At 43.9% G+C, this 12,978-nt stretch overlaps 1 protein-coding gene across 1 annotated transcript in view; it reads left to right on the top strand.

The window, feature by feature from the left end:
• Positions 1-12,978, top strand: part of SLC30A2 (solute carrier family 30 member 2) — a 75,886-nt gene that overhangs the window by 33,392 nt on the left and 29,516 nt on the right. Inside the window, exons 2-3 of the mRNA XM_073542571.1 lie at positions 6,220-6,434; positions 7,376-7,522. Of these exons, the coding sequence (XP_073398672.1) occupies positions 6,220-6,434; positions 7,376-7,522 (362 nt within the window). The remainder of the gene's footprint in view (positions 1-6,219; positions 6,435-7,375; positions 7,523-12,978) is intronic.

The raw sequence follows: 12,978 nt of genomic DNA, 5'->3' as shown, positions 1-12,978 counted from the left end.
TGTTATATACTATGGGGGTACATTATATTCTATAGGGAGGTGGGCTGTATTATATTCTATGAGGGAGGATTGCATCATACACTTTGATGGGGCTACAATATATTCTATGGGGAGGTGGGCTGTATTATATTCAATGGGGGGGCTACATTATATCCTATTTGGGGCTGTATTATATGCTATGAGGGGTGATTGCATCATACTCTATGAGCGGGCTACATTATACCATGATGCGCTGTGTCATATTCTATGGGGGGCTAGATTATATTGTATGGGGCTTCATTACATTCTATGAGGGGGCTACATTGTATTTTATGGAGGGTTGAATTATACTCTGAGGAGGGCTAAATTGTATTCTATGGTGGGGCTACATTATACTATATAAGGGGGCTGCATTATATTTTATGGAGTGGCCGCATTATACTATATGTGGGCTGCATTATACTGTATAGAGCAGTGGACCCCCAACCTTTTTTGCACCAGGGACCGGCTTCAAGCAAGACCATTCTTCCATGGCCCGGCATGTGACTCAACTCACCATAGGTTTTGAATAAGTGGGAGTACCTGGCTTGTTTCCCTGTTTCAGTGGGAGCAACGGGCTACTTCTACTGATGACCGTCACTGCTAATGATGATTGGAACCCACAAGGAAATGGAGCATTAAGCACTTAAGAAAAACTGTACTGGAGTACTGTACATGCTGATTATTTTCTAATCATCAGAAAGTGTGTGTGTGGTCCCCCCCCCCCCATCCTGTCCAGCGCTATGTGGCTCCCTGTTATGAATGGGTAATTGAGGAGGAAAAAAGACAACAAGCCAAGTCTCAGAAAACCGGAGAAGTTGGCAACTATGCAGATTGCAGATCCCTGATCTTAACCGCACAGCTAGCAGCAGTCGTGGAGCGTTCCTACGTTGGTCCTAGACGCCTCATCACAACCGGAGAACTACATAAGCCTAATGCAGGAAAAGAGGAAAACTAACTGCCCCAGAGCAGACCCCAAAGGAAAGACAGCCCCCCACATGTAATGACGGTGAAACAAGATGAAAATACAAACAAAGGCAGGAAAATAGGCTGAGCAAACGATGGGGCCCAGCTAACTGAAAAGGAAAGACACTGTCTGCAATCTGCCAAAAAAAAACAACAAAAATGTAGTCCAACACTTCTGATAGCAAAATTAACCCTGAAGGCACTAGACTTCTAAACCTATATCAGCACTCTGAAATATTCTGAGACAGAGCAAAAAAGAGGCGAATCTAATAAGGGACAAAAAGCAGATTGGCAAATACTGATTAATAGGAGTGGAATTTCAGCATAGCCCCAGCAGGGGCAGGCTGATTACACAAAAAACTGAATTGACCAACAAGCGCAAGTGTGAACATTAGCAAAAAGCAAACTTAACTTGAGAAGACTGGAAGAGAGCTGAAGTCCAGGACCTGAGAAGCAGACTGAATCACCAGCACCCGGATCGGGCGTCGGCTGTCTTATATCCAGTCTGATACTCCAGAGATCCAATCGTTATCTTCCTCATCAGGTGGCATATCACTACCACTTAAACCAACCGCACTACCTCCTGTCACCACCAGAGGGAGAATGGAAGGGGAACTCAAGTTGTGGAGCAGAAAATGAGTTCATGACAGCTCCCCCTGTTGTATGCATGGATCCCCTGTCCCATCCTTGTATACATGGCTCTGCTCCCATCCTTGCATACATGGCTCCTCTCCCATCCTGTATGCATGGCTCTGCTCCCACTCTCCCATCCTGTATACATGACTCCCCTGTTCCATCCTGTATACATGGCTCCTCTCCCACTCTCCCTCGTATATATGGCTCTGCTCCCACTCTCCCTCCCCTGTATATATGGCTCCGCTCCCACTCTCCCTCCCCTGTCTATGTGGCTCTGCTCCCACTCTCCCTTCCTTGTTTATGTGACTCTGCTCCCACTCTCCCTCCCCTGTATATATGGCTCCGCTCCCACTCTCCCTCCCCTGTATATATGGCTCCGCTCCCACTCTCCCTCCCCTGTCTATGTGGCTCTGCTCCCACTCTCCCTTCCTTGTTTATGTGACTCTGCTCCCACTCTCCCTTCCTTGTATATATGGCTCCGCTCCCACTCTCCCTCCCTTGTATGCATGGCTCCGCTCCCACTCTCCCTCCCTTGTATGTATGGCTCCGCTCCCACTCTCCCTCCCTTGTATGCATTTCTCCGTTCCCACTCTCCCTCCCATATCTAATATATAAAGCTCAAAGTGTGTATGTGTGTTTATGTGTATGTCTGGGACAGGCATCCGTACCATCGCAGCTACAGCCACAAAATTTGGCACAGTCGCACGTCTGGACCCCAAGAGCGTCCTAAGCTATGTTGTGAGGCGAAATTTTAACCCTGCGCATTCCAATTCACCAAACAAATTTGCCCCCATCTACATACTGGGGAAAAAAGTGTGTGCGCGTCAAGCCCCGCCCCTCATTATGATGTCATAATGCCCCTATTTGCATACTGGGGAAACATTGTGTGCGTATCAAGCCCCACCCCTCATTATGATGTCACAATGGTTGCCATGGCGACGCTAAAATCATCATAGGTTGCAAACCCTGCCGCCGCTCATTATGATGTCATAATGGTTGACTATGGGATGGAGGATGTGTGATGGGTATATGGGCACTGGACTATGGGATGGAGGATATGTATGACTGGTATATGGGCACGGGACTATGGGATGGAGGATATGTATGACGGGTATATGGGCACGGGACTATGGGATGGTGGATATGTATGATGGGTATATGGGCACGGGACTATGGGATGGAGGATATGTATGATGGGAATATGGGCATGGGACTATGAGTTGAAGGATGTATGATGGCTATATGGACACTCGACTATGGGATGGAGGATATGCATGACGGGTATATGGGCACGGGACTATGGGATGGCGGATATGTATGATGGGTATATGGGCACGGGACTATGGAATGGAGGATATGTATGATGGGTATATGGGCACGTGACTATGGGATGGAGGATAATTATAATTTGCTATAACTAACCACAGTTACTATGCCCGGGCAGCGCCGGGCTCTTCAGCTAGTAAGTGTGTGTGTGTATGTGTGTGTATGTATATATATATATATATATATATATATATATATATATATATATATATAATTAGCTCCGCTCCCACTCTCCCTCCCTTGTATATATGGCTCCGCTTGGCTCCCCCATCATACTTACCCTCACATTGCTGACCTTCCTTCCCGTCGCTGAACTTCCCTCCCTGCATCTCGCGACGCTTCAGCTCCTGTGCGGAGCGGTCACGTGCTACCGCTCATTAAGGTCTATGAATATGGACGCCACGCCTATGGGAGATGAGTGGCGTCCATATTCATGACCTTAAATGAGCGGTACACTTGCCCGCTCAGCACTGGAGGAAGCCGCCAACAGGGACTGGTGAGTATCAGCTGCTGCACCGCCGCCGGCTCCCCTTGTGTCCGCTGACCGGCAAGGGCACTGCAACGGCCCGGTGCTGGGCCGCGGACCGGTGGTTGGGGACCCCTGGTATAGAGGACTATGGGGAATACATTATACTACATGAAGAACTATGGGGTGCATTATACTATGGGAAGTGAATTGTATTACATGGATGACTATGGCGGTGCATTATACTACATGGAGCACTATGAGGAGTGTATTATATTATATGGAGAACTGAGTAATGTATTATACTATATGGAGGACTGAGTGTATTATACTATATGGAGGACGGAAGAGTGTATTTGAATATATGGAAGACTGAGTAGTGTAAGAAGGCAGAAAATCCAGCGCATAAGCTTCAAGGAAATACCTTTATTGGATCACGGTGAGTAGAGCAGAATAAAAAACATCTAGATAGTTGCAGCTATCTGAGAAAAATCATTAAAAACCTCTTCATATGCGTTTCAGCTAACAAGTAGCCTTAGTCATTGAACACACACCTTTAAAATCTGAGCGTCTCATGTAGTCCAGTTCAGACATCCCCCTACAAAGCAAACAGCTGCAGGCAATATACACAAGCACAGCTTAATTAAGTCTCAGCTATTGAAGGGTGTAAAGACATGAGAGTGTTCACACTAGGATAAGGAAGGGGAGGATATAGTAGTAGTTTATGTCTATCAAGAAACTTCAAGAGGTGGAAAGTCAATAATGATAAATAAGGTCCTGGCGGATGTTAACCCCTAAAGGGAATCTTGTCTTGAGGACATACATCCACCGGGTTTCACGATTCATCAGTTTGTCTCATATTACCACCTCTAACCAAACTTTTAACTCTTTCAATTCCCACCACTCTAAAATCCTTAGTATCGCCATTATGTGTATATATGAAGTGCTTGGTAATAGCAGAACTTTTAGATATAATTTTACTAGTGGCATCAGATAAATGTCTTCTTACTCTAACTTCAAGAGGTCCGCTAATGCACCCCACATACTGTACGTTACATGATATACAGGTGATCAGGTATACCAGATTACAGGTATTGCGGTTTATAAAACTATCAATATCAGATTTTTTATTAGTTTCGGATAAAATAAAGGATTTTGCATTTACCATAAATTTACAGCAAGTGCAGACTGTATGGCCACATTTATGATCCTTTCACTGAAAGCCAATTCTCCTCTCCACTACCCGTATCACTCAAAAATAAACTTGGGTACAGAATATCACCCAGGGTAGGAGCTCTCTTGGCTGTTAATCTAATGGGGTACTTCAAGACCACACTCAGTGTTTTTTCCTGTTGTAACATTGGTAAATGGTAATCTATTTTTAATAATCTGGTTTACTTTTTGTACTTTGGACTGAGTAGTGTATTATACTATATGGAGGACTATGGGAAGTGTATAATATATGGAGGACTGAGGAGTGTATTTTAATATATGGAGGGACTATAGGGAGTGTATTATACTATGTGGAGGACCATGGGGAGTGTATTATACTATATGGAGGCCTGTGGGGCACATTATAATATATGCCGGACTATGGGGTGTATTATGCTAAACAAGCAAAATGCTGCATAGTCATCGAGTGATTGGATTGTTTATGCCGGAACAAAAATCATTGCTCTCAGCAGCACATCGCCTGGTGTAAACTGTAGATGTGCCGCTGATAACATGATACTGTAAGGGTACAGATTGATCTAATAGTGATTGTTCTGTTCCCATCATTTTTCCTCAGCCGGTGGAAAGAGCCCGGGAAGCAAGCGTCGAACGATTTCAATATTGTCGATCACACTCGTTTAGCGGCCTGAACTCAGCGCATGTAACTACAGCCGAAATGCTTCTGTGTGATGTGCAATATGTTAGCATTTGGGCCCCATTTTAAACTTTTGCCTTAAACCGGCCCTGGTAGGGACACTATATACAATGTATGTTTTCGTATGTCATGCAGGGGTTACATGTTTATACATGGTCTGGAAGTGGTCAGACAAGCAGACTGCTCTTAATGATACACATTGAAGAACCTGTAAGGCTGTGTGCACACGCTGCGGATTTTGCTGCGGTTCCGCAGCGGTTTTGGCTGCTGCGGACCCGCAGCAGTTTCTGCTGCGGTGTACAGTACCATGATTCCCTATGGGAATCAAAAACTGCAGTGCAGACGGTGCGGAATTTTCCGCGCGGATTATCTGCGGTTTTCAATCCGCAGAAAGAATTGACATGTCAATTCTTTCTGCGGATTCTCCTGCGGTTTGCCATCTCCTCTATTGAGGAGATGAAAAACCGCAGGACAAAACCGCAGAGCAATCCGCAGGTAAAACCGCAGGTCTTTTGACCTGCGGTTTCATCTGCGGATTTTACAAAATCCGCGTGGATGAATCCGCACCTAATCCGCAGCGTGTGCACACAGCCTAATGGATCGCTCTGTTCTTGGCAGTGGGAGTTCTGTTTGCACAGGAAGTTGCATTGCTGTGAATAATCTCTTTTGAGCAGCACAAAAAAATTTTCACCCAATAAATGAGTGTTTTGCTTGCTCTGCAGGTGATGGGAAGCCTGTTTTATATTGTAAAATTATTGTGAAATGAGCTGTCTTAGTTTGTTAGTTTATTTTTGTGGCCCCTGTATACAAGTAACACAAAGACAATAGTTCACTAATATACCGCTCAAAAAAAAAACAGCAGAACATAAATAAGCATTCAAAAAGCATGTTTTTTTTTAGTATTTTTTTTAATGACAACTTCTTGTATTTCATTTGTTAGGTCGTACTCTGGCGTTTTGGGCAAAGACTTCCATAACCAAATGTTTGCATACATGTCGGATCTAAATGGCATTGAATTGGGTAACCATGGGAAGAAGCACTGCCACTCCGACAGAGCACAGGATGAGTGGCACAGCACCGAAAAGGAACGTGCTCGAAGGAAACTTTATGTGGCATCTGCAGTGTGTCTGCTGTTCATGATCGGAGAGGTCATAGGTAGGAGAACCATGACATTGTGAAGTGTTATTTAATAATGAAATTCCAGTCACAGAAATCAATCTTTAATAGCCACTGATATCAAGCTGACCAAGTCAATGAGATACACATACTGTATGCTGTTGAGTGATGTTTTTAACTCATCCAATCCTTTTTTTTTTTTTTTTTTTTTTTTTTTTTTCTTAATTTAGTAGAAATACATGCCAAATGCATCTGCCGACAAATTATGTCCAACTTTTTATAGCAATGATTCTATTTGGTAATAATAGCAGAAAGGCTGCACATGGGTCCATAGTGTGGACGGGTGCATGAGATTTAATAGGGAAGCTGTGTTAGGAGGATAGTACAATACATGTTGACAAAACCGTTGTATACATCTGTGGTCCTCTTAGCTGGGTATACAGCCACTTTAATAATAGGATGCCATAAGGTACTGTAATATTGGTAGGACATGCATGCTTTGATATATGGCCGTCCTCAAATGGCACAATGCTTTCAATTAATTTCTAGTTGTTACGTTCTGACATATAATGTAGCTGTTCCTCACGTGTAATGCCTCTAGTGGAACCTATTCCTGCTTGACCGACCGTCTCTTTGCTGTGAAACTTCAGGCAAAGGAGTCGTCAGTCAAGCATTAGATGATTGGAAAATAGAGCTGGAGTGACAGAGGTTTCTGGTCTATAGTAGCTCTTAAGCCTACTTTGCATATTAATTCAAATACTGATTCTCACTAATGGAGAAGCGGACTAGTCATGTAAGGCTATTGCTGGACTTGTGTTTGCAAGTGCTACATGTACATATAAATAGTTTAGAGTGTAAAATCCTGCAGACAGATTCCCTTTAAAGATGTCGTCTGTATTCTCTACAAACTGGATTTTTTTCTTTTTTCTTTTTCCTTGAGTGAGTGGACATAAAAAAAACACTTTTTTCTCAATTCACAGGTGGGTACATTGCACACAGTTTGGCCATCATGACTGATGCTGCCCACCTCCTGACAGATTTTGCAAGCATGATGATCAGTTTATTTGCCCTATGGATGTCTTCTCGACCAGCCACAAAAACTATGAACTTTGGTTGGCATCGGGCAGGTGAGCAGCCACTTTACTGTAGTTGATGGGAAGGGGGATTTGTAAGACTGGATGGTCGACTTGCAGAAATATTCTATCTCAATTGTTTTCTTTTCTTTTTTTTTCTTCACAAAGTAAGACCTAATTTTACTTAAAGGGAATCTGTCACCTATTTTTAGCCCTATGAACTGCAGCCACCGCCATCAGGGGCTTATGTACAGCTGTCTGTAATGCTGTAGATAACCCCCGATGAAACCTGAAAGGTAAGAAAAACAAGTTAGATTATACTCAACCGAGCGTCCCGTCCGGTCCGATGGGTGTCGCGGTCCGGTCCAGCGCCTCCCATCTTCATGTGATGACGTCCTCCTTCTTACTTCTGCCGCGGCTCCGGTGCAGGCGTACTTTATCTGCCCTGTCCAGACTGGGTATGTCGCTCTAAGTAACCCTGGACCGTGAGTAGCTTTTGTACACCTCAACTCACCCCTAAGTTATCTTTTTACTGTTATATGGTTTAAATAAATCCATTACTCACTAATCACATTTATTCATAATTTCTATATTAATCTCACAATGTGAAGTCTGACACAAGAATTGAGCGTTATCCTATTGGTCGGTGACCCTGTCACCAAGGCTCTATGGGAGGAGCTACCTCCAGTCTCTGTGTAGACAAGACAGGGTTCTGGAAGGTTCCCTGAGGAGTCTGGTTCAAGATGTGACCCAGAGCAGACCTCATGTGAGGGGTCTCCCGACCCCCCCCCCCCCCCCTTCCATCCTTCTCTTCATCTCAAGACTTACAGCCAGGCCTAATGCCTTGGATCTTCCCCTGACTTCTACAGCCAAGATGGCTGAAGACCGCCTCACCGCAAATTATCCGTTATTTACTTCAAGTATATTTCTGCGCGTACCGTAACCAGCTGAGAAAATGAATACGAGATTTCAGGTCTGTAAATATTGCCATGTATTCCCTCTTCTGTCTTTTTGCTAACAAGAGACTTTGAACGCTCTTAGAAGCAGTACTTGCTGGTAATTATAACTAATCCAGGTTCTTAAAGCTCCAGAACCTCAATTCTGTGTCAGAATCCAATCCTGAACTGTATTGGCCGTGGACTCCCCATGTTAACTGTTACCATTACTCCATGTTTCTCCATGTTATATCTCCCCGTTCTGCTGAAGTAAAAGCAGCTGTTATCGCCGAGACCTGTTGTCTGTGGTTATTCAATTGGCTGTGGACACTGTGTGGAGGTGGATGACAGTGAGCGGAATGGCCTCATACCAGGGCTGTTGCATTTATAGTCAACCACCACTAGAGCTTATCCCAGCTAATCGGTGTGGATGCCAGATGCTGGTCCCCCACCGATCCAATATTAAGGATCTTGTCACGAGGACCCGTCTTGAGTGACATGACCCGCAGGTTGGTAACTAAAACAACAAAACTGGCACGTGTAACTGTCCTGTGGGACACGACCCGCAGGCCGGTAACTAAAACAGCAAGACACAGGGGAAGGGGAAACAGTTACGATGGTGGGCCCTGCGATAGGGGACGTGGAGACCTCCTGCACTCCCCTGAGTCAGTGTCTCTACACTCCTAATGATCCCTAGGCCGGTTCCACACCGGGCGCTGATCAGGATACCTGAAATCCCTAGCTTGCCCTGAACCACTCCCTTACTAGTGAAGTGGACGGTGCTGGCACTGGCCCCACCACTGTACCAATACACACAAGGGAAAAATACAAACAGGGGAAACACCAAAAACACTTATCTTGCTCTGCTGCAGCACCAGGCAGCAGAGTGCATCACTGGATTAACTTCTCGCAGTGGCTCGACACCTCAGAGCCAGCTGCCTCCTTCACCACCTCACTCTGCTGCGGACACCGGGCAGACAGAGTTCAACACCAGTTTCAGCAGTGGCTCCAACCTTCAAGCCAGCTGCTAACTTCACCAGGTTTCTGCAGTGGTTTCACACCTCAGCCAGCTGCTCCCATCACTGTGGTTGAAATCCCTAAAAGACGCTATCACCAACACCTGCACTTAGACCATGTGACCCTATATAGGAAAAGGGAATGGTCAAATGATCAGGGGCCAAAAACTGCTATAACCCCAGTGACCACCGGGGGCAAAAGGCAAAGAAAACATCAAGTGCAATGACCACACGGCCACCGGGGGCAAAACTAGAACTGAAACCACCAGCTTAAGGAAAAAAAAAGGTTACTAGTGCTTTTATCTGTCAAAATACAGCATGGATCATGACAGATCTATCCTAAGTTAAGATCATGAATATTATAGGCTTGAACAACACCTTTTAATCTTGTTACACTGTACATGGCATCCATTACACAAAGTAAAATTGTCTATACATATTGTATCTACAGGTGCTTCTCACTAAATTAGAATACCATCAAGTGAATTTATTTTAATTCTTAAATACAAAAAGTGAATCTCCTCTCATATATAGTCATTACAAACAGAGTCATTACAAACAGAGTCATCTATTTCAAGTGTTTATTTGTGTTAATGTTGATGATTATGGCTTACAGCCAAGGAAAACCCAAAAGTCACTATCTCAGTAAATTAGAATACTTTATAACACCAGCCTGAAAAATTGTTTTAAAATCCAAAATGTTGGCCTACTGAAATGTATGTTCAGTAAATGCACTCAATACGTGGTCGGGGCTCCTTTTGCATCAATACGGCGTGGCATGGAGGCGATCAGCCTGTGGCACTGCTGAGGTGGTAGGGAAGCCCATGTTGCATTGATAGCAGCCTTCAGCTCGTCTGAATTGTTGGGTCTGGTGTCTCTCATCTTAATCTTGACAATACTCCATAGATTCTCTATGGGGTTAATGTCAGGTAAGTTTGCTGGCCAATCAAGCACAGTGATACTGTTGTTTGTAAACCAGGTATTGGAATTTTTGGCAGTGTGGACAGATGCCAAGTCCTGCTGGAGAATGAAATTTACATCTCCAAAAAAGCTTGTCAGCAGAGGGAAGCATGAAGTGCTCTAAAATTTCCTGGTAGGCGACTGCCCTGACTATGGTCTTGAGTGGCTTGACACAAGGAATGCGATACTTGTAGCCCATGTCCTGGATATGTCTATGTGTGGTGGCTCTTGAGCAATGACTCCAGCAGCTGTCCAATCCTTGTGAATCTCCCCCAAATTTTTTCCTTCCACTCAACTTTCTATTAATATGCTTGGATACAGCACTCTGTAAACAGTCAGCTCCTTTAGCAATAACCTTTTGCGGCTTACCCTCCTAGTGAAGTGTGTCAATGACTGCCTTCTGGACATCTGTCAAGTCTGCAGTCTTCCCCATGATTGTGGAGCCTACTGAGACAGACTAAGGGACCTTTTTAAATGCTTAGGAAGCCTTTGCAGGTGTTTTTTTGTTAATTATTCTAATTTACTGAGATAATGACTTTTGGGTTTTCATTGGCTGTAAGTCATAATCATCAACATTAACAGAAATAAACACTTGAAATAGGTCACTCTGTGTGTAATGACTGCATATAATGAGTTTCACTTTTTGTATTGAAGAACTGAAATTAACTTTTTGATCTAATTTTGTGAGAAGCACCTGTACTTACATTTTTTTTTTTTTAGGTTTTTAATATTAATCTGTGGTGGTATGTTATGATATACAGTGTCACATTCTGAGCCTTACCTTAATTATACTCCACAACACTGCCTTCTCCCACATATGGGTTGTGTATATTTCTACTGCCTTAATGGTTTCCTGAAAGCTTTATGCTTGCAGTCAGCAAAATCTACTGCTTCATTTTTTCTAATGGCAATTTGCATATACTCCAGAATGTTATAAAGAGTTATCAGCTTAACAGCAATTACTTGCAAAGTCAATATTTGCCTAGAAAATGAACTTTATCCCCCAAAACACATTTCAACATCATTGCAGCCCTGCCTTAAAAGGACCAGCTAACGTCGTTTCAGTGATTACTCCATTAACACAGGTGTGGGTGTTGATGAGGACAGGGCTGGAGATCAATCTGTCATAATTAAGTAAGAATGACACCACTGGACACTTTAAAAGGAGGCTGGTGCTTGGCATCATTGTTTCTCTTCTGTTAACCATGGTTATCTCTAAAGAAACACGTGCAGTCATCATTGACTGCACAAAAATGGCCTAACAGGGAAGAGTATCGCAGCTAGAAAGATTGCACCTCAGTCAACAATCTATCGCATCATCAAGAACTTCAAGGAGAGAGGTTCCCTTGTTGCCAAAAAGGCTCCAGGGCGCCCAAGAAAGACCAGCAAGCACCAGGACCGTCTCTTAAAAGTGTTTCAGCTGCGGGATCGGGCTACCAGCAGTGCAGAGCTTGCTCAGGAATGGCAGCAGGCAGGTGAGTGCATCTGCACGCACTGTGAGGCGGAGACTCTTGGAGCAAGGCCTGGTCTCAAGGAGGGCAGCAAAGAAGCCACCTCTCTCCAGGAAAAACATCATGGACAGACTGATATTCTGCAAGAGGTACAGGGAGTGGACTGCTGAGGACTGGGGTTAAGTCATTTTCTCTGATGAATCCCCTTTTCGATTGTTTGGGACATCTGTAAAACGGCTTATTCGGAGAAGACCAGGTGAGCGCTACCACCAGTCTTGTCTCATGCCAACTGTCAAGCATCCTGAAACCATTCATGTGTGGGGTTGCTTCTCAGCCAAAGGAATGGGCTCTCTCAGTCTTGCCTAAAAACACAGCCATGAATAAAGAATGGTACCAGAATGTCCTCCAAGAGCAACTTCTCCCAACCGTCCAAGAGCAGTTTGGCGATCAACAATGCCTTTTTCAACATGATGGAGCACCTTGCCATAAAGCAAAGGTGATAACTAAATGGCTCAGGGAACAAAACAGAGATTTTGGGACCATGGCCTGGAAACTCCCCAGATCTTAATCCCATTGAGAACTTGTGGTCAATCATCAAGAGATGGGTGGACAAACAAAAACCTTCAAATTCAGACAAAATAAAAGCATTGATTTTGCAAGAATGGACTGCTATCAGTCAGGATTTGATCCAGAAGTTGATTGAGAGCATGCCAGGGAGAATTGCTGAGGTCCTGAAGAAGAATGGTCAACACTGCAAATATTGACTTGCTGCATTAACTCATTCTGTCAATATAACCTTTTGTTTTTCATAATATGATTGCAATTATATTTCTGTATGTGATAAAAACATCTGACAAACACACATAAAAACCAGAGGGCAGCAGATCATGTGAAAATATAATATTTGTGTCATTCTCAAAACTTTTGGCCATGACTGCAGATTATGCTATTGGAGAGAGAAGAATTGATGGCATGACCACTGAAAATACAAAAGCTTTGCTTCTCCTTTATTAGAATTTCATTAAGCTGGTATAGATTTGTAATCAACTTTGATATATTAGGCCATATAGTCTTCATACCTGATGCCAACTTGCTATCCCACCATTTACACTTGGATCTAGTTTACTCTGCCAGTCTAGTATTACCAC

This window comes from Dendrobates tinctorius, unplaced genomic scaffold (assembly GCF_039654945.1).
Source record: "Dendrobates tinctorius isolate UK_male_01 unplaced genomic scaffold, ASM3965494v1 ptg000127l, whole genome shotgun sequence".
Taxonomy (NCBI): Eukaryota; Metazoa; Chordata; class Amphibia; order Anura; family Dendrobatidae; genus Dendrobates; species Dendrobates tinctorius.
The sequence above is the reverse complement of the archived record's forward strand: the minus strand, read 5'-3'. Positions and strand labels throughout refer to the sequence as shown.